Here is a 22815-nt window from a genome sequence, read left to right on the forward strand (position 1 = left end):
GTGTGTGGTAACTCAGCCTTGTGACCCTGAGGTGCACATGTAGCCTGGGCCTGCACAGGAAGCAGAGCACAGGCCAACAGAAGGCTGCGGTCGCTCTGTTTGACCGTGTGAATGTGTGGAAGTGGGAAGAGGGTGGTGCTGCTGGAAAAGTCTCTCACATCGTTTTTCTTTGTATGAGGTCTTATAAAACAAACCTGACAAAGGCCTTTCAAGACCTCAAGACAAAAAGCACTTTAACTAGCAAGGTTGGAAGAGTATTTTCATTTTAAAGGAACTGTATGTGCAACTTTGCCTGCGTTGTTAGTATAATGATCATTTTAAGGCTAGGCAACATGACTGCTGCTAAGAATGTTAACAGGAAGAGAAGAGTGGTTCTTTGAAGGTGTGAATGAAAACCAGACAAACAGTATTGTAATTATTATAGAAAATGAATATTAAGGTAAGGTGAAAAGCAAATTAAATTATAAACAAATTAAAAAAACACAAAAGTTTAAGGGAAAATAAATTTGAGTCTGTTAAACAAAAATAAACAGTTTCTTTTCGCAAGAGTTCTGTCATAATCCACAGTTTGAGAATTGTAATTGGTATGTGTCCACAGTTCAGGAGTCGCAATTTATGACTCACAGTTCGAGAAGGTTCGAGAAGCAGCTGAGGGGAAAAAAAAAAGTTTGGCTCGCCGTCTGGTGGTTTGTTGAGTTGAGATTTGTCATAGGCCCCATCCACACTAGTATGTATTCAAGTCGTTTTGGTTGTGGATGCAGTGTTCATTCACACTAATCCTATGGAAAACAGCTCCAGAGACGGAACGATCTGGTGCCATCAGCTCCCACAAATTCATCTGAGTATGGATCTGATCCTGCACTGTGTGGACGCCTGAAAACATTGATATGCTGACGTAGTTGCCTTACTGGGCCACGTCACTGTGACTTGTGCTTTCCTGATTTGGGTTTGTGACATCGGTCATGTGATGCTATTGCGGAAAACAGTTTAAACAAACCAGAGACAAATGGGAACTGCTTACTACTTTCACGCTTGCCATCTTCCTTGGGTCGGCTGCTCCACTTCCTTGTTTTTACCGCCCACGTGATGTTTTAATGTCATGACGACGTGACGCCAGCCTAGTCATGTGACTAGTGTTTCAGGCAGTTTTGAGTTACTGTGTGGATAGGATTGTGGACACAGAAACGACGTGTCTGGATGCAAATTTTTTCCGATATGGTGATTCGTTTCCGTGTAAACGTAACCATAGTCCATTCAAAGTGTATTCCATCCATAAAAAAACAACAACCTTACCTTGATTTCCACGGGCTAAAGCTACTCGATGTGCACGACCGACTGGTAAACATATACAGAGGCGCTTAAAATGCAGAGTGAAATGCATAGTTTTTGGGAGTTCCAGTACTTTGTTTGAAAGTTTTCCGACAGACGACGCCACAGCCGCAGCTAAGATGAAGGGGAAGTGAACTGCGTGAACTTAAGGAACTGGAAAGTGTGGGACAGTAGAACAGGAAGTGGACCCGCCAAAGTAAAAGTCTCTATTAGACACACTAGAGTCTGAACCTGCATATAAGAAGACATTTTTCTCATTCTCAGTATATGGACAGGTCGTGCTGCAAAGGCTGCACTAGCACTGTTGAATGCCTGTATGTGCTGTGGTTTAGGTCGTGATGATTCAGATCAGACAGAGGCATTTTAGGTTTAAACAAACTAGATTTCAACATTAAACCTGGCAACCCAAATCAGAGACTCATATGAGGCTCATTCTGATTCATTTCTGATTGGATAATCATGAGAACCAGACCAACAAATTCCAACATAAACAACTCGGCCATCATGTCCAGTTTTTTAAGCAATTACAAATAAATCAGCATTACAGTTGTTATCAGCAAAAAGAATATATTTGATTTGAGCATTCCAGCCTTGTATCTGGGGACACGGGTCATGTTTCTGGAATTTAAAATCCAAATCTTACATACTTAGTACATTTGTTGAATTAACACAGGAAGAACACCATTACCCGTGATTGTCAAGTAGTTGTAGTGATGAATTCTTTGTTTTATCCAGCGAACGCAACTATTCCGCAAGGAGTGCTTTGTTAATTCTACTCAGCCTATCCTCTCAAGTGACCTGGGGCAATTCATTTTTACAGCTGTCTGCCTACGCACTGCAAAAATGGATCCTTGTCTCAAATGTTTGGATGTCGTTTTCAGGCCAGAAACGAAGCGGCCGACCAACCTCCCACTCCAAGTACTCAGGCCGAGGTCAGGACTCCTCTACCGCACTCTAATTACACATTATGTCTTTGGAATTCTGGCTTTTCTGATGGGACTTGAATTCGTCTGCCTGACTGACATGCAGCTGGAGAGGCTTTCGACTGTATTTTTGACCAAGCGGACAGGAATTTGACCATGACAGGCCTGAACTACCCTTTAATGTAACAGGTTATAGTTAGAACAAGGTTGTTCTTCGAAGCTCGTTGGACTGATTTTGGTTAGTGGCACTGGTATTGTGGGAATCTCAAGACTTCAGAAACAAATTGCAGATAGTTGGAAGTTTAATTTGCAAGGCAGAGCTTAGACATTTCATTGCGACCTGAGTTTTGTTCAGCAGTCATAAATTATTAAGAATCAAACTGAGGAATAGGTAAAAGTTTTATATGGAAAGTGGCACATTCTGGTTTTCTGATTTCTTCTTAACGGCCAACATAACTTAACTCATACTTGCAAAAAATACTAACATACTGGTCTGACAAATTCAACCACTTGCCAGGTTTTAGATGACATCATAACTATCTGATAAATACCAAATCTTCTGAGATCAGACTTGCAAGATTGAGCTTTCCCAAGGTGGTCTCAAATTCATGCAGTGTATACAAGAGACTTTACAAAATGAGACCCGTCAGGAATGCAGAAATGACGAGCAATTTCAGGCATAATAATGGAACTTAAAGGAGCACTGTGAAATTTTTTGGTTGAGGGGCCGTCACCTGCTTGTTTCTGTGTGTGGAATGTTCCACAGTATGACATTAAACAGCTCTACCTTATATTTATTCAGTTGCAAGTGGATTTATAGCTCAAAAACACCTTGAAAAACAGACTTTCTAACTATGTGTGGGGTCGCCTCTCCACAGATCTGACCTGTAACTTGGTCTGGTTTGGTCTCCACGAAGATAGAAAGATAGAAAGGTAGAAAGGTAAAGAGATAGATTACAATTTATGAATAAATTGTTTATCTATCAATTTTAGTACGTTGTCTTGGAAAAATCATGTGTTTTTTATATATTTAATATTTATTGTGATCTTAGCCAAGTGTGATGAATGAATTTAATTGTTTATGGAACAAACCATTCTGCACTGTAGCAACGTAACACTTTATTTTGTAATTGTGTTTTTATACATGTTTATTGTACATAATGTGAGATGAATGAAATGTGAGGCCAACTTCTCAAATCTGCAAAACAAATTCACCTACCGAACCTAACTGAGATTTAATGCAATACTGTGAAACATTCCAGGCAAAGGAACAATATTTCCATGGCGAAAAGCATTTAACAGACCCTCCAACAGAAAAGATACACAGTGCACCTTTAAACTAACATTTCCTAGCTATGTAGCTGAAAGTTTAGACTATAAAGATGATCTGAATGTCATATTACGAGCTCTTCAACAGTTCAACTTGATTTACTCATGGGGCCTGTTTACAAGAGAACACTTGTGGGTAAAAATGACAAAATATTTTATCGGAAGTGCCTTTTGTTTAGACAGTGACAGTGATTTGGGGGCTTAAAAATGGAAAAATCTGAAACCACCCTCCAGAGTGGAAAAGTTGAATACACTCTGCTGTAGCGTTTCCATCTGCACTGCCCAAGACACAAAACTCTGGTCAGATCCTGGTCACGTCGCCTACACGTTTACGACACATACATCACCACCTAGAGTCACCACCGAGCCGCCTGGCATGCATACACAATCAAATTCCACACACTTTTGCGTCACCGTATGCACACAGATTCCTTCCCGAAAAAGCTCATCTACACGTGGAATAAAAAGTGAAGACACGACGCCACTTTTGCGTAGGAGTGTAACGATATCCAAGTCTTACGATACGATATCGTCACGGTATGAACCTCACGGTACGATATTTATTGCGATATTGTGGGAAAGCTCACGATTAGGGATGTAACAATATCGAAATCTCTCGGTGCGATATTTTCACGATGTACATCTGATGGTACGATATTTATTGCGATATTTTGTGGAGGCTGGAAACAAAATTGTGAATATGCTACTTTTTCCTTTTAAAATGCCGTGACAAGACTTAATGTTGTTACTGTTATTTCTTCACTGAAATGGAGCAAAGGATCATGGTCTATGTAGTTCTGTCTTTTTTTTGCTGCACCATAACTCTTAATATAAGCAAAGAGACTTGTAATTCGATATTTGTGATGGTCCACGATAGGGATGGGCATTCGATGAAATTTTCTTAATCGATCGTCGGAAGAATTAACGATCGATTATCGATTAATCATTAACGTTTTTATATTAAAATGATCATCATTATTATTACTATCTGCACTACTAATCTGCATTAATAAATTCAACTTTACGACATATAAACCATAACGACTCTAGAGCCACATCAATCCGTTTGACATTATAATGTGTTTAATTCAGTTTTGCGCAACTCTCACAGAAACGAAACTTAAAACCACATCGCTAATTTGCATAAACTCAGCGAAGATAAAACTACAGCTCTTGTGTCGCTGATGCGGTTCAACTTCTGTCGGATTAAAAGACACGATTCAGGTGAATACAGGTTAGTGTGACCATATTTGCGTTTGTCAAAACCAGGACACCGTACGGGGGGAGGGAGGTGGACTCGTCATCGACATTGCGCGACTCTCACCTGGTAAAACTTTTTCCCACTGGACACCGAAACATATGTTCCTGCTTTGTACACTGTGCACATGGACTCACACTTGTCCCGAACGCAACGGAAAGCCTGGAATTTCTTGTACAAATCATCGTTAAATACACATTTGTGCTTCGGCACGTTGCAGACTGACCGAAAGTTTGTGTTTGCTCGCTCCTTCTGATGCAGAGAGACACATGTACGGACCCTGTTTGGTCACACTACGCACAGCAACCTACATTCGGTTTGTCGATTAAAATTAACGTAATCGATGAAATTCTTAATGATCAATTATCGATTAATCGATTAATCATGCCCATCCCTAGTCCACGATATTATTGTGAGAACTTTGACGATACGACATCACAATTTTTCGGTTATTGTTACATCCCTACTACTTCTGTTCAGACCGTCGTCATATAAACGTGGCCATAGACTATTATTGTTACTTTCTCTCCCTCTTATTTAAAAAAAGCAAATTACAAATTCAGTGTTTAGAACTTCCGCACCGCACCGAGGAACGCGTTTTCGACCTAAATGCAGCTCTAAGAATCACTTTGCAGCACAATCCTTTGAGAACGGATCCAAAGCACCAGGCAGACCCGTGTTTGTGTGTGCCCCTTTCAACTGGTTTCAAGTGTGTGTGCAGTGTAAGCAAACAGCCGTCTTCACCTCAACAGTCTCTAAACTTTGACTCACTGCATAGCACAGCGGTGGGATCACATTCTCTGGGCTATTGCAATATCGTCTGCTGAGCTCCACAGAGAAGACGAAGAAGCAGCAGCAGAGTGGCAGAGGCGGCCTGAGTTAGATTTACTGCAGTAACCGTTTCGTAAAATTCTCAGAACTCCCATACTTTTAGTCCTACTGGAGTTACATATTTTACAGTAATAGTACTCTTACTTGAGTGAAAGTTTTGGCTGCTTTTCCCGCTGTGAGTAAGACTGTAAGTGACAAAAACTTTATCTTGGCAAAATGAAATGATTTGAATATTTGTCCTTCAGAGATGAATTCATTTATAATATTTTGCACTTCTTAGTTTTGTCCTTATTACGTTTGCTTCAAATTAAAATCATTCTTGAGTAGTAGTTTCTCAAATACTCTCAAATACTCTTACTTGAGTTATTTCCTGGATCACTACTTTGCACTTTTACTCGAGTATTATCCTTCCGAAGTAACCTTTGTGCTACTTGAGTAAAATTTGTATACTTTACCCTCTTCTGCTCATCCTTAAGTATTAGTTGTCCAAAATACTTTTTTACTCTTACTTGTGTCATTTCCTGGACCACTATTTTATACTTTTACTTGAGTATTATCATTTTTAGGGAATTTTTTTGTTACTTGAGTACAACCTTTGGCTCTGCTACTCACCTCTGCTCTTACTTGAGTTGTAGTTGCCCCAAATACTTTTATACTCTCACTTGAGTAATTTCCTTTGTACTTTTACTCGAGTATTATCATTTTGAAGTAACCTTTGTGCTACCTGAGTACAACCTTTAGCTATGATATCCACCTCTGCTCTTACTTTTACTACTACTTTTACTCGAGTAAAATTTGTCTGCTCTACTTGCCTCTGTTCTTACTTGAGTAGTACTTGTCCCAAATACTTTTTACTTTTACTTGAGTCGTTTCTTGGACCACTACTTTGCACCTTTACTCGAGTATTATCATTTGGAAGTAACTTTTGTGTATACTTTTGGCTACTCTGCTCTTACTTGATTAGTAGCTTTCCCAAATACTTTTTTACTCTCACTTGAGTCATTTCCTGGACCACAACTTTGTGCTTTTACTCGAGTTTTATCATTTTGAAGTAATCTTTGTGTGTACTTTTGGCTACTCTACCAACCTTTGCTCTTACTTGAGTAGTAGTTTTAATGAATACTTTTTTACTCACACTTGAGTCATTTCCTGAACCACTACTTTATACTTTTTATTCGAGTATTATAATTCTGAAGTAACCTTTGTGCTACTTGAGTAAAATTTGCCTACTCTACTCATCTCTACTCTTACTTTTTTACTCTTTACTTGTGTCATCTCCTCGACTACTACTTTGCACTTTTACTTGAGTATTATAATTTTGAAGTAACATTTGTGTTACTTGAGTATACATTTGGTTACTCTACCCAGCTCTGCTCTTACTTGAGTAGTAGTTGTTCCAAATATTTTTTACTCTTACTTGAGTAATTTCCTGGACCACTACTTAGCACTTTTACTCGAGTATTATCATTTTGAAGTAATCTTTCTGTTACTTGAGTAAAATCTGGCTACGGTACCCACCTTTATTTTCCTTTACTTTAGTAAATACTTTTTTACTCTTACTTGTGTCGTCTCCGCGACCACAACTTTGCCCTTTTACTTGAATATTATCATTTTGAAGTTACTATTATTTTACTTGAGTATAATTTGTCTACTTTACCTGCCTCTGCTTTTACTTGATTAGAACCTTTCCCAAATATTTTTTTTCTCCACTAATTTGTACTTTTACTCGAGTATTATCAGTTTGTGCAACTTATTGTAAGTAAAATTTGACTACTCTACCCACCTCTGTTCTTACTTGAGTAATAGTTGTCCCAAATACTTTTTTACTCTTACTTGAGTCATTTCCGGCACCACTACTTTGCACTTTTACTCAAGTATTATCATTTTGAAGTAACCTTTGTGTTACTTGAATACATCTTTTGGCTACTCTACCTGCTTCTTCGTATTAGTTTTATAATATTTTTCTTACAAGGAAGCGTAGTTGATATGAGGCAGTACACTTTCTGTCAACAGTCGCTTTGCATTCGTCTATTTTCACACCCACGTCTGTAACCTGGAATGTTTTATTGTTTAACTCAAGCTCCCCATTTTCTTTGTTTCCTTTTAAACATTTATTCTTCGGGGCTGAGGTGGAGGAGGAGGAGGAAGAGGAGGGGGAGGTGGTGGAGGAGGAGGCTGCTGGCGGCGACTTTGGTGTTTAGTAGACCGGTGTACTTTTGCCAAGAAATGAGTTCATGTACCGCTGCTTTCCCCCTAAGGAGAAGTGATAAGGTTTCGGATAGAGGCCTGGCTCGCCACTTGAAAAGACATAAATGAGACAGATGAAGAAAGACGTTAACAAAAAGGAGGGTGGGTCCATCATCCGAGACGAGAAACAAATCTTATGAATAGCTGCTGCATTGTCTCATCGATAGTTGTTCCTGGTTATAAACTCATTTTGGTAATTGCTATTTTAAATTGTTCCTTGTGATTCTGAAATTGCTAAACTACTAAAATGAACATGAACCTGAAGCCCTCACAGAAGCAAAGATCTCTACTAGGGCTGGGTATCATTAAGAAGTTGCTGATACGATACATACCTCGATACACAGGCCACGATACGATTCACATCTTGATTCGATATGATATATTTGAAACAGATTCGATACGGTTCAATAAAAATAAACACTAAATCATGGCTGTGACACTAAAAGTCTTTGTTTAACCACTTCTTGTGCAAAGTGAATATGTGTGAATATGTCAAATGTGTTTCCTTCCTCTAAACAAACAACAAAACTGTAGCTCTGTAACAAAATAATTTAGCAAAATACACCAAAAAATACTGTTGGCGACATATCGATACAGCAGACCACGATATCGATACTGTACCATCACATTAAACGATACTGTGATGTGCCACGGGGGTCTAGGGGATGGTACGGTAACTGGAAAAAAGATGTTAAAAGAAACCGGGCGTGGAACAAAAACTGGTAGCGTGGTGAGGTGTCCAAAAGAAATCATATTTATTACAAAAAGTATTAAAAAAGTGTACAGCAATCAGATAAATTTAAATAACACACACAGCTCCAGGCTTATATATTCAGGCCAAAACAAGACAACTAGGACATTGTTCGTCACAGATACGATATATCGATATTCCAATATTTTTGCACACCTCTAATCTCTACTAAGAGCTCGCAATACTTAAAACATAGAACCTCAACAAAGAAGGTGCACTATATGACTTCTCTGTTGGAGAGTGTGAGCTTGTCTCCATGGAGATTTGTTACTGCTTTGCCTGGAATGTTCCGCAGTATGACATCAAACTTTATAAACAATCTGTCTAGCATTTCATGAACTGTGGATGTTCGTATTGCTCAAAAATACCTTCAAAATAGACTTCGGGGACTCGCGGGACCCAACGCGAAACAGTGCGGGAGCAGAATGATAAACTGCAGTCTTGCAAACTAAATATGAGTGTAAAGTAAAATATATAAATGATATAAATGATAAGTAATGTTTGCCTGTCATACATAATTTGTGCTGGATATTTTATTTGGCATTAATAAAAACATTTTAAACAGCCTAAACTTGCGGATGTGGTCTAATCTTGTGCACGTTTTAGACAATTCCGTTTGATAGAGCTTAAGAAATCGAACATCCCCATCTTGCAGAATTTGCAGGCAGGAGCGGGACAAAATATCGCAGATGTGGGCGGGACTGAACTTTACAATTCTTTGCGGGAGGGAGCGGGAGCGGGACTGAAAATTCTGTCCCGTGCAGACCTCTATATCAAAAACTTGTATTCTTTTTGAACGGGGTTGCCTTCAAAAGAAACAGAAAACGCACACCAAAATTCTTGTAGAGGTGCAAAAATGCGAGGAGCAGCAAGACAAAAGTCCAAAGCCGTGGTCCAAAGCAAGAAAAACATCTGATGAAGGCTTTTTTTTTTTTTTTTTTTGCTGAAACGTTACATTTGAAAATAAAAAAGCTTTTGGACATCGGCCATCTGAGTGTACTGTGCATTTTTTCGCTTTTGAGTGGGATTGCCTTACCATAGATCTGACCACTAACTTAATCCATGTAATGCCGTACAGTGGAATATTCTAGAGGCAAAGCAGTAACATCTCCATGGAGACAAATACCTTTTATTATGGAATGCAGTTATCCATTCAATGACAATCGCTTATACTGTATCTCACAAACTTTTTATTTAGTGACCTGGATGTTTTGTTTTCAGACAGTTTATTAATTTATACAAATGTTACTGCAGTATGGAATTTATTATTTTATACTTTAACTCTTTTGAATCCGTCACGTTGCTATGGCGATGGACTCAAACATGGCGGCTCTGCGAAAACCCATAAAGCATAAAGATGTTCCCGTCTTTTGGAAGCAGCTCATCTGTGGAAAATGACTGCGCCCTCTAAAAATAAAACTCTAAAGGGTTTTCATAAGAGGAAAGGAAAATGCCTACAGCTTGATCATAGGTTCTATTAAATGTGTGGTCTTATAATTTTTAGGTTTTATTGGTTGACAACATTTCGCCCGCTTTGAAGTTCACTGGTACTGGCTCACATCCTGCGACTTATTAGACTGAATTCCATGCTGTATTGCACTGTAAAAGCATTAGGTAATTGCAGTTTTCACTTCCATTGGTGTGGTCAAACTCCTTTACATGTGTTGACCTTTTTTGTTCTGTGTATTTTGCCGACAAAAAAGTCATTGAACTGTACTTAATGACAGCTCTTTACAGTCTCCTTGCCAGTACTAATGTTTTCAGAGGCCAGTTTGATCCATATTTTGCGCGATGGTTTCTCATAACTTTCCTTAACATAACATTTAACAACTAGAAGTAATTAAGTATGTGATTTTGTGTGTTTTGCAGCCTCCAAATCACGGTCCACCACCTCTACCGAGTTCCTCACTACCCGAAGGATACTATGAAGAAGCTGTCCCTCTGAGTCCTGGAAAGGCACCTGAATATATCACATCCAGTAAGTACTAATATTGCTCGAACTGCTGTCATTTGCTTCGCTTTTCAATACATGTATCCCGGATTTTGGACTTCCGGTCATCGCGCAATACATACTGGGAAGAATCCTCTGAAAAAGTGAGCATCAAATCACCATGTTTGAATTCCCAGTGGGATGTGTCTATTATCAAAGTATTTTGAACCATATCACTTTTGTTTCTGGTTCTGATATTGTCATATTTTAGTTTTGGGATTCAGACATTGTAATTGTGTGGTTGTTGGATGTTCTAACAGCGGAAAACAGCTCGAGAAATGGGCTTCGGAAGTTTGTGAACTTCATAACTACAAAAGGGAATCAGATGTGTGTGATTGCAAACCTCCGTACAAAGTATTTCCCTTCCCAACGGAATTGAAAAATAGTGAAAGGCGAAGACGATGAGCAGGATTGATCCACAGGAAGGACCAAAAAGGAAACCTTTGGCTGCCTAAGAAATCATCCAGAGTTTGCAGCAAACATTTTATATGTGGCGCGCCAACAAAGCAAAATCCCGATCCCTCACTCAACCTTGGTTATGAATTTAAAATGTGAATGCCAAACAGAAAGGCACCAGCAGTTCACCAAGAAACACCTTCCACTGCAAAGTGACCAAGACTTAATGTTGCTGTAAAGTCACAAGAACAAGAAAGTGCGAGCTCAGTCTGTTTGTCTTCTGCACCTCTCACTTAACAAACAGGATTTTGCTTTGTTGCCGCTCCACATACAAAATGTTCACTGCAAACTTGCCCATTGCCTTCACTTTCACTATTTTTCAGTTCCATGGAGTTTGCAAACTTCCGAAGCCCGTTTTCCGCTGTTAAGACATCCAACATTCACACAATTACGATGTTCGAATCCCTTAACTAAAATATGACAATTTCAGAACCAGAAACAAAAGTGATATGGGTCAAAAGACTTGTTCAAAAAGTTTGGCTTTGACAAAAGACACATCCCATGGCGATTTGATTCTCACTTTTTCTGAGGATCCTTCCTAGTATGCATTGCACGATGACTGGAAGTCCGAAATTTGGGATGCATGTATGGGCCTGTGCTTGAGAGTAATTACTTTTGGTTAATGTAACTGCCGCTTTATATATTATAAAGTGTAATGTACATCATTGAGAAATAACTGAAAGACAAGGTCCTATATTACACAAAATAAATATTTGTGAGCTTTAAGCCATGTTATAAAGCTGTTACTTCCTCAAAAACATATTTGGATTTGTTTTATTTCATTCACAAAACACAATTTCAGGTATCAGATGAAGAAAAGAGCTTTACTAGATCATAAAAAAGTCAAAAATAGCTGTACAAGTGCTCTACGAGGGTTAAATTTATAATCTTAACAGAATGTTACCCTTACTTAAAAATGTAAACGTGGCCATGGTACAAACCCAAGACTCTCCGACTGATTATATTAAAAGTCCTTTCTTACATGGAGGGACGCCAACACATTTCAACCAGAAAGATGGTCTTCGTCAGGGCATAATCAAGTCCAGTTATGTTTCTGATGAGGAATATGGGCCCTTTAACCATTTTTGTGTATTGTCTAATAGAGACGTACAGTTTTCGCTTAATTCATAGAAAATCAAAAGCCTGGCATTACCCCAAATTATTCACTGTAATATTGCATAATCAAGAGAAAGAAATACACTTATTGCTGGTGAAACAACTGCGTGAGTCTGTCCTAGAGCCAGACAGTTGTTTCTCTGTTGTGGTGGAATAACAGAGCAGCAGACGGGACTGAGTAGGCGAGGTTAACACTTCATTTAACAAAACGTTTTCACAATCCGGTACTGGACCTTTATATATTCAGCAATAACAATTCTAATGCCACTTTTATCCTTTGTGTTATAGATTACGACTCAGACGCCATGAGCAGTTCTTACGAGTCTTACGATGAAGAAGAGGAAGATGGAAAGGGCCAGAAGATGCATCACCAGTGGCCTTCAGAGGAGGCGTCCATGCACCTGGTGAAAGACGCCAGAATATGTGCCTTCCTGTTACGCAAGAAACGCTTTGGACAGTGGGCCAAACTCCTCTGTGTTATTAAAGATAATAAACTTCTGGTGAGTGTCCAAATAGCATCTAAGTTATGATGTTGTTTCCTCATCAAAAAACAGGAGTTGTTTTGTTTCATTTACAGACTGTTTGACACACACATCCTGCATAATTAGGCCGAGTTCGTCTCTCAAAAAGAAAAACACTCCACCTTGTCATGTCGTGTGGTGATACAGGAAGTGCTCAACTCTGTTTTGAAACTCAACTACTTCACGAGATTTATTTGGATTATTTCAGACCTGGAATTCCCAGTCTCTACTGAACTAAAGTAAAAGGAGCTGTTAACTTGAAAACTACCAAATCCATGTATCATTCGTTCATTCGTTTTTCAATATAAAACTGAAAATAAGAAAACGAGAAAACAACAATTTTCTTCATTATTTGTCTCCAAACCAAAATGAAAAAAACAGATAACGCTTTGTTTTTTCAGTTTTCGTGACTTAAACTGTGATGCCGGACTGAACCAGGACTAAACCAGGACTAAACTTGGACTAAACTGTTTTCAGTCCTGGTCAATCTGGTCCCACTCTCAGTCCCAGTCTGGTCCTGGTCTCAGTCCCAGTCCTGTTCCCGGTCTAAGTCCTGGTCTCAGTCCTGGTCTCAGTCCTGGTCTCAGTCCTGGTCTGGTCCCTGGTCTCAGTACTGGTCTCAATCCTGGTCTGGTCCTGGTCTGGTCCTGGACCTGTTTTAGTCCTGGTTCAGTCCTGGGATCAGTCCTGGGATCAGTCCTGGTTCAGTCCTGGTTCAGTCCTGGTTCAGACCTGGTTCAGTCCAGGTTCAGGTTCAGTCCTGGTTCAGACCTGGTTCAGACCTGGTTCAGACCTGGTTCAGTCCTGGTTCAGACCTGGTTCAGTCCTGGTTCAGTCCTGGGATCAGTCCTGGTTAGACCTGGTTCAGACCTGGTTCAGTCCTGGTTCAGTCCTGGTTCAGTCTTGGTTCAGTCTGTATGCGGAGCAAAAGTCCAGGTTTGCAGTTTAAGCCACGGAAACAGGAAACGGCCGTTATCCACCGTTTTATCTACCGTTTTTTTCCATTATTCATTTAAACACAAAATTAAAAACTGAAAAAACAGATCATTATCTGTTTTTTTTTCATTTTGGTTTTGGGGACCAATAATAATTTTCATTTTCTTATTTTTTGGTTTTATTTTGAAAAAACAATGAATGAATAAAACACGGATTCTACCATTACATGACATCACAAGGGTGAACACACATTTTGGGCTTTAGAGATGCAGACAGACCAAATCCTTGTTTTTGAGGAGGGTCTAAAGCTCACAAGACTGAATTCTGTGTAATATAAGACCTTTAATGTATTTGCTTTTTTTCCTATTCTCAGTGTTACAAGTCATCTAAGGACCACGCCCCGCAGATGGAGCTAACATTGTCCGGCTGCAGCATCACTCACATTCCCAAAGACGGAAAAAAGAAGAAGCATGAACTTAAGATTGTCCACCAGGGGGCAGATGCGCTGGTGCTGGCTGTCCAGAGTAAAGAACAGGCTGAAGAGTGGCTTAAGGTATGTAGCACTTCCATAAATTGTAATAATTTTTTAGACTATAAGGCGCACCGGATTATAAGGCGTATTAAGCGAAACAAACGGACGACACTTGTGACTTGAGACTTTTTTATTTCCTACGAGAAGGACTCAAATATATATGGAGTAATAAAGTGTTTAATGCAGCTTTGCGCACATTTGTTTACGTTTTACAGAGACAAAATTTAAAACCACATGGCTAATTTGCATAAACTATCAGCGATTAAAAAAAAACAACAACTCTCTCCTTGTCAATTTCTGTCGGACTAAAGGATCTGAAAATCGGTTCGAGGTCAGAAAGCACAACCAGAATTAATACATAAGGTGCACTGTTATTAAAATTAAGGGATTTTAAGTGCGCCTTATAGTTCGAAAAATACAGTAATAATTGTTCTGTCGTCCTGGTAAAACAGGGCCAAAATGATCCTCAGACACGTTGTTCTTATAGTGCTTATAGACTATGGTGTCCCTCAGGGTGCGGGCTTAGGTTCTTGACTTTTCTTACTTCTGCAACTTCTACAGTATCTTGGGTCTTTCTTTTTTATTTATATGTTTTAACTGTATTCCGCCTTTTTCTTCACATACAGAAGTAATTTTTTAAGTTCTTCAAAACAAGTAAGGTTCAGTACATGTCCCCGATGTAAACCCTGGTTAATTCGTTGTACATGCACCTACCAAAACCTCTCTTGCGAGGTCACCTTAGGCCATAGCGAACCTCTGGGCTTTCTATAATTGTAAAAGCAAACCACTGTTGCACGCAGCTGATTCAATCAAGAAAACTCAACCGCAACATTCAACATCTGCGGAACACATACTTCAGTCTGGGCCCAAGTTCACGCGGTCCCTCTGGAGGTTTTGATCGAGATATTTTTGAATTGTATGTAAGTATTCAGGTATTTGTATGACTAAGAATAGCTTTTGTAGTTTTGATAGGCAGCTTCCTGTTACATAACGCGTGGTCCTGCTGGTTTGGGTCTGATGTAAGGATGTTTAGATGAAGTTCTTCCTCTCCTTTCGTGCCCACACCTTGTTTTACCCTCTGATCTCGTCCTACAGTCTCTCAGAAGTTCTTCTAAACAGTTCCGCCTTTTAGACATCAATTATAATCAAGTTTGGAGTTTGAACCCCGTTTCTTGTTTATGCAATGTGACGGACTTTTTATGAGTCTAAAAGTAGTCCTACCTCCTTCCCGTTCACCTCTGCTCTCCTCTGGGAATATTTTGGAATTCTTGGCTCTCGATAGACAATTGTGTGCTATTTTGAATTTCGGTTTGGGCAAAGGTATTTTCCTAATAGTTGGTTCCTGTTTTCCTCCGACAGTCAAATGGTCCTCTGAAGCACTTTCACTAACTGGATTTTCGACTTTTAGGCGCCCCTTAAGAGTAAAATATTACCGCCAACTTTATGTTCCAGATAAAATTGTAAAACTGCAACAGCAATGCCCTTTATTCAGTCCCCAAATAACTGTTTATAACGGTGTTCTCTCATGTTGGCTGACGTCCTCCCCTTTAATTTGAGTCTTTACTGCAGCTGAAAACTCCAAACGTCAAATGTAGAGGGCAAAGGATAAAGTGTACCTTAGCTTACCTTTACACATCTGAAGTAATACAAGGTTTGGTCTTCCAGAACTCATCTCAAAAAAAGTTCTTCCCCCAATGTCATCTTGATTCAATTCCCCACCTGTTAATCAGTAATTGTTTATCATTTAACTGGGGCAAGAAAAGTGCATGTATCCACAAGCAATCTCTCAAAGTAAACTGTAGCTAAACTTTTTAAACAAAAATTGCCTATTTATTGCCTTGTGAAAGTGATTCGTTATTGTAAGCGTACTCTGTTCCTTTTCATAATCCAGCTCACTTTGTGCAATCTTCAACCTCAGCCCTCAAAACTTATATTGTCATAAATCTTTCATGACGGCATTTATGTTACAAGGTTTAGGGACAAAAATACACTCCATTCAAAGAACTGAAATACACTGTAGTACAAGTACATTTACAGTAAGTAAAGTTGCGTCCAAGTACTTCATAACTGCAGCATCCTGGACAGTGATCTCTAGAGAGGGCTCTGTTACAGTAATGCTTTTCACAGACTGCCAGCTAACGATGTGTTTATGTAACACACATTTCAACACTGACCTCTGACCCCATCCCTCTAAAGCCACCTACTTTAACCAGGCTACTACTTTAAATTTATACTATTGTACACTTACTTTATTCAAATATTCAGTTCTGACCATTCTGGCTGTGTTCCCACGTGCACTGAAACATGACCAGTATCAGATTTCCAGTGTCAGATTACTGAAGTTTAACAGCAGGAGTGTAAAGATATCCAAGTCTCACAATATCGTCATGGTACGATATTTATTGCGATATCGTGGGAAAGCTCACGATATGATGAGGAGGTTTAGCCAGGCGGGCGCCACCTAGTGCCTCTGCTTAATTTTATTTCTCTCCAGCGACTTGGTCAGGAATCGGAATACACTTGACGGTTCTCAAAAACCCAGGAAGTGCAAGTCCGGGCACCAGCCAATCAGCAAAGAGTCATACATTCTGTGTTGGCAACGATTCCCGAGGTCGAGGATTTAAAGCAAGAACAAAGAGAATGTTTGGTGAATTTTATCAAGGGGAAAGATGTTATTGCCCTTCTTCCTACGGGATCTGGGAAAAGCTTAATGTTCCAGTTAACCCTGTTAGCGGCACATTACATACGTCACGACCAAATAGCAGCGATTGGTTAAATTAAAAAAAGTGCCCGCCTACTGTCAAGCGAACGAATCCTGATGCTGTGAGGTCAGACGGTTTCCACAAAGTGAAACCGTCTGATGAATCAGGCTAGGGGAGGCTCACGATTAAGGATGTAACAATATCCAAATCTCTCTATACAATATTTTCACGGTATGATATTTATTGCGATATTTTTTGGAGACTAACAAAACTGTAAATATGCTACTTTTTTTCTCTTAAAATGCCTTGATAAGACTTAATCCAAAGAACTAAGACTTAAAAGTGCTTAGAACTGTTATTTCTTCTTGTAGTCTACACTGACATGGGGCAAAGCATCATGGTCTATGTAGTTCCCTTTGTCTTTTTTTAGCTATTACTGCACCATAACTCTTAATTTAAGCAAAGAGACGTGTAATTCGATATATTGTGATGGTCCACGATATTATTCTGAGAACTTTGACGATACGATCTCACGATATTTTGGTTATTGTTACATTCTTAGTTAACAGTTCATCTGATCTGAGGCAAAATATAGGGCAAAAAAGAAAAATCTGATTATCAAGTTATCTGATTATTCTAGATTTTTCTTGGCCATGCAAACGAACCCAGCGTATCCTCAACAGACCTTTTCACATTCTTTACATTTCTGCATTGCTCACCGTTTGCATTTGTGGATAAATATGACTATAAATACATATTGTGGTGGGCATTTAAACTATGCATGCAGAAGTGCCTCTGAGTTCGAATGTTTCTTTTTAGAACCCAAAGCCACCAATCTTCATAAACAGATTTTATCAACACAGATGGCAGTACACGCCGAACTATGTGTGGAACTCGAATATCTTTTCATCTCGTTCTCTTTGATATGGTTATGGCGCTGTGCATTTAGCCACTTCGATGTCCTTAAATTAACATACCAACTATAATGTTTTTGTTTGTATTAAAAGTTGTGCTTCAGTCTTAACGCTGATTTGGTTTGACATGTGGGGAGACTTATAGGTTTGCAAGAGTGACCGCCCACCGCTTGGTTCCCCGAAGTAAATTTACCGTTCATTTTTCCCATAAACAAAAAATAAGGTTTTGTTTATTGCCGGGGGATAATCAGTTACGTGGAAACTAATGACCACAAGACCATCACTTTATTTAAAATCTATTTCTGAAACTTTGTAAACCGCCATTTTTTTGTTTTGTTTTGTTTTAAATGTGTGTTTGGCGTGAAAACAACCAAAGGCCTCCATTACACATTTCGGCTGCCATCTGCTTGTTTCCATGCTGATGTAATTGCGTTGCCTTTAGGGCTGGGTATCATTAAGAAGTTGTCGATATGATACATATCTCGATACAGTGCACTTTCAATTTGATACGATATATTTCAAATGGATTGGATGCGGTTCAATAAAAATGAAGGTTCAATCATGGCTGTGATACTAAAAGTCTTTGTTAAACCATTTCTTGTGCAAAGTTCACATGAAACGCAAACATTTTAATCATCAATACAGTGAAAATGTCAAATGTGTCGCATAAACGAGTTTCCTTCCGCTGAACAAACAACAAAACTTTAGCGCTGTAACAAAATAATTTCGTAAAATATACCAAAAAAAATACTCTTGGCGATATATCGATAAAGCAGCCCAAGATATCGATACTGTATCATCACATCAAATGATATGATATATATATCTATATTTGATATTTTTGCACAACCCTAGTTACCTTGAACGTTCCACACTATGGCATTTTTACACTTAGATTTTGAATTTGATTAAACTAGCTGATTCCTGAGGAAACACAACAAAGAAAGATTTTTTGTCAGATTTAAAGATGCATTTTGTAACTTTTCTGGTGGAGGGTCCGTAACTTAGTTGTTGTTCCTTTGTCTGGCATGTTTTATGGTATGGTATTAAACCTTTCTCTCTTCATGGAGACCAAACCAGACCAAGTTAAGCCCAATTTATGTTTGTGCATTGCAACACAGACTCTTTGCGTCGTCTTGAACTCCCTCCACGGAGCATCTTCGTCGAAATTTTGTAACTACACATTGAACCAACGCAGACAGCAAAAGAAAGCGACACAGACAGTGAGGGCTGTGATTGGTCCTCTCTACATCCACTCTACATACATTTCTGATACTCCGTTTTTTTTTTTTTTTTTGGATATTCTTACATCCCTAATCGTGAGCCTCTCCACCATATCATGAGCCTTCCCACGATATCGCAATATATCATACCGTGACGTTATCATATCGTGAGACTTGGATATCGTTACACCCCTACTCACGATACGATATCGTCACGGTATGAACCTCACAGCTCGATATTTTGTGGAGGCAAACACAACTGTTAATGTTCTACTTTTTCCTCATAAAATGCCTTGACAAGACTTAATCCAAAGAACTAAGACTTAAAAGTGCTTAAAAACTGTTATTTCTTCACATCTACACTGAAATGGAGCAAAGGATCATGGTCTATGTAGTTCTCTCTGTCTTTTTTTTAGCTATTGCTGCACCATAACTCTTAATTTAAGCAAAGAGACTTGTAATTCGATATATTGTGATGGTCTGACGAACTCTGACGATACGATATCACAATATTTTGGTTATTGTTACACTTCTACTACTTTTCTTTTAGATCAGTGTGAGATTTCTCTTTATTTTCTCTGCCTGTGTTTGAGCATAACTGATAGACATGCACTCGCTGTCTGTCTGTCCGTCCCGCTCCCCGGCCTCTCTCTCCGTCTCCCAGCCAAACCCATGGAGCCACAGCCTGTCATTCCCCCCACAAAACCCAATTATGCCTGCTCCCTGCCAATACCGCCGACGTTAGCATGCTTGTGGAGAAGGGCCGGGGAGTTTAGCATGTGAATTAGCTTACTAACGTACATCTGCCTTCTCATTTTCCCCTCGGCGCTCTGCTCTCGTCGCCAGATCTGGTGGTGGCGGCGGCGGCGGTGGCGGTGGCAGTCGGGTTGCCAGGTCTCCAGTCCAGCCGGGGTCACGGTAATGCACGGCGGCGCCCGGTCCGAGGCTCTGCAGATCTCATTCGGGGCCATCGGACACTGTTGCATAAGGATTTCACGGATGTAGTAAAACGCTTTGTGGAGCTGATGTGAGAAGCAGACAGCGTAGTGCCTGCAGTTACTCTTAGCCCCAAGTGGTAAATGTGAAGTATATGTCTGAACTTGAGCTACTTGGAAAGAGGATGCATAATATCACAGAAGGGTGCCGCGTGTTTTCCCATGTAGTTTTGAGAAGTACTTGAAATTTGGATATTTAAAACTATAATTTTCCGCTCCATTGACTCTACTTCAAGTATGGTACATTAAGATCGAATATTAGACCAATTTAGCACAACTCTTCCATAATGCTTTTCGAACCTAAAATAGTCGTTTATGATCTTAAATTAGAGGATTTTTTTACACAATTTTGCCTCATAATAGATTAAAATTTATTTACATTTTTTTCTTGCAGTTTTCAAAATTATTCCTCACTTACCTTGTTCATTGTGAGAATTTCATTATGAGTGAGTTTATAAGCATTTTTCACAACTTTCAGAAGCCAGAGCGAGGTCTTGCCGTGATGGTAAAACCACAACTAGCATGCTCACGCTTAAAAATTACATTAGAGTGAACAGATTTTCACATTTCTAAACTGGGACACACCCGGGTTGGGACGTCTGGTATAAATAAAATTGTGAAAAGAGCGTGTAACATTGTGAATTTTTGTGTTAGTCATAATGTGAGAGACTTTTGTCTCTGCATTTTTTTGCTTTATGGTCATTCGCAAACACGGATTTCTGTATTTTGGCGAAACAAATTACAGTTTATGCTCCTCTTTACTGTTGGCGGAGATCAGATTAGTCAAAAATGGTGATAGTACTGTTTTAGTCCTGGTTTTGAGTTGATGTAGTCCTGGTTTAATCTTATTCCAGGTTTAGATTAGCCTGATTCATCACCCGGTTTCACTTCGTAGAAACAGTCTGACCTCGCAGCATTAGGATTCCTTTGCTCGGCGGTAGGCAGGTACTTTTTTTATTTAACCAATTGCTGCTATTTGATCGTGACGTATGTAATGCGCCAAAACATCTTTTCAGTTGATAAAATTCACCAGACATTGTCTTTGTTCCGGCTTTAAATCCTCGAATTTGGGAATCGTTGCCAACACAGAATGTCTGTCTTTGTCTACATTCATCTCGACTACTTTGTTTACTGTTGTGCTGTTCCACAAAAGGGACCCAGACAGGCGCTTGAGTTTGACGTAACGGCTTCACAGCTCTTCAGCCGGTGCGTGGTCTACAACTTCCTGGGTTCTTGCAAAACCGTCTAGTGCAGACATGTCCAAACTATGACCCGGGGGCCAAATGCGGCCCTCAGACAAATTTTTCTTGGCCCTCAGACTTCCAGGTGAATTGGCCCAAATTATCTTGCATCATTTAAAAAATATGTTTTTACTGCAAGTTTTTTGAAAATCTACCTTGATAAAGCTAATATTTAATATATCATCTGTGATTTTAAGGATCTTAGCTTGAATAAAAACTGATGGCTCATTCTAACATTCTAACACATTCTAAACATGCACACATTTCAGTTATTCACTGTACTGAGCATCAGTCTACGGCCCTTGATCGGCCCTCTGCTTCATCTGTGTTTATCTATATGGCCCTTGATGAAAAAAGTTTGGACACCCCTGGTCTAGTGTATTCTGATTCCTGACCTAGTCACTGGAGAGAAATGAAATTGAGTGGAGGCACTAGCTGGTGCCAGCCTGGCTAGGTTTAGACTTGGTTTAGATCAAATAGGGACACCTGGGACATTTCTTGTATAAAACTGGGACACATCACTGGTTTTGTTTAAATCTGTGGGGACAGGGGACACAGGGATCAAAACTGGGACTCTCCCGGGTAAATAGGGACGTCTGGTCACCCATAATTAGATGCAGACAACACACTCCGAAAATATTTTAAAACATTTTTCCCTCTTGACAAGCCCCATTAAAATGTATTTATGGAATCTTTCTCATTCTATTCTTATTTCCTTATTTCACATTTATCCTACCTTTACATACTGTACATTCTAGCTTTCAATACTAGGTTGATACTTGTTATTTCTCTTTTACAAATGTTGATTAATTTTTTTTAATTTTTATTTTCCAGGTGATGAGGGAGGTTTGTGCCAATGGTCATGTGGAAGTGGACCCCACCCGATCAGCATCTCCTATTTTTAAACCAGAGTTAGAAAAGGTAACTAACAGTGTCCTACAACACTATATAATGTTTTCTACTGACACAAAATTAAATTACACAAAAAATATCTCAATTACAATAGCTGAAATGGATGATAACAGTACTATTTTGTTAAATAATGTTGAATCTGATAGGAAAATGTGTTCAATGCCAAGTGTTTTTGCACTGTGGGTGGAAGTTCTGGTGTTTATGACATAGATAGATGTCTGTTTTAGAACTCAGTGCTACTTCCAGTATTTTTGTACTTTTCTTCTCAACGTTTTTCCGATAAACCTCCACTTAACTGATGTAAAGCTATGATAATTATTTACCACAGATACTACCTCCACAAAACCAAATAATAATTAGAAAAACATAACAATCATACATGCTTTGACCCTGCAGTGTAGTAGTGTAGTCTTCAATAAAATCTAAATCTAAACCCACTATTCATTTTTGGATAAATATTATCGTATTTTTCGGACTATAAGGCGCACTGGATTATAAGGCGCATTAAACGAAACAAAACAGTCAGATAAGTTAGACTTTATTCAACTCATTCACAATAACTCTCAACATTGTTCATTTATAACACATAAAATACAAAACAAAACACTT

At 39.1% G+C, this 22815-nt stretch overlaps 1 protein-coding gene across 3 annotated transcripts in view; it reads left to right on the forward strand.

Moving 5' to 3' along the window:
• Nucleotides 1–22815, forward strand: part of afap1 (actin filament associated protein 1) — a 157058-nt gene that overhangs the window by 101915 nt on the left and 32328 nt on the right. For all 3 annotated transcript variants that reach the window (XM_055156658.1, XM_055156659.1, XM_055156660.1), the window contains exons 5-8: nucleotides 10538–10646; nucleotides 12519–12730; nucleotides 14061–14240; nucleotides 22129–22215. In XM_055156658.1, coding sequence (XP_055012633.1) covers nucleotides 10538–10646; nucleotides 12519–12730; nucleotides 14061–14240; nucleotides 22129–22215 — 588 coding nt within the window. The remainder of the gene's footprint in view (nucleotides 1–10537; nucleotides 10647–12518; nucleotides 12731–14060; nucleotides 14241–22128; nucleotides 22216–22815) is intronic.

The sequence above is a fragment of the Boleophthalmus pectinirostris genome, unplaced genomic scaffold (assembly GCF_026225935.1).
Source record: "Boleophthalmus pectinirostris isolate CB_2022bp ecotype Guang Dong unplaced genomic scaffold, ASM2622593v1 HiC_scaffold_20, whole genome shotgun sequence".
NCBI classification, from domain to species: Eukaryota; Metazoa; Chordata; class Actinopteri; order Gobiiformes; family Gobiidae; genus Boleophthalmus; species Boleophthalmus pectinirostris.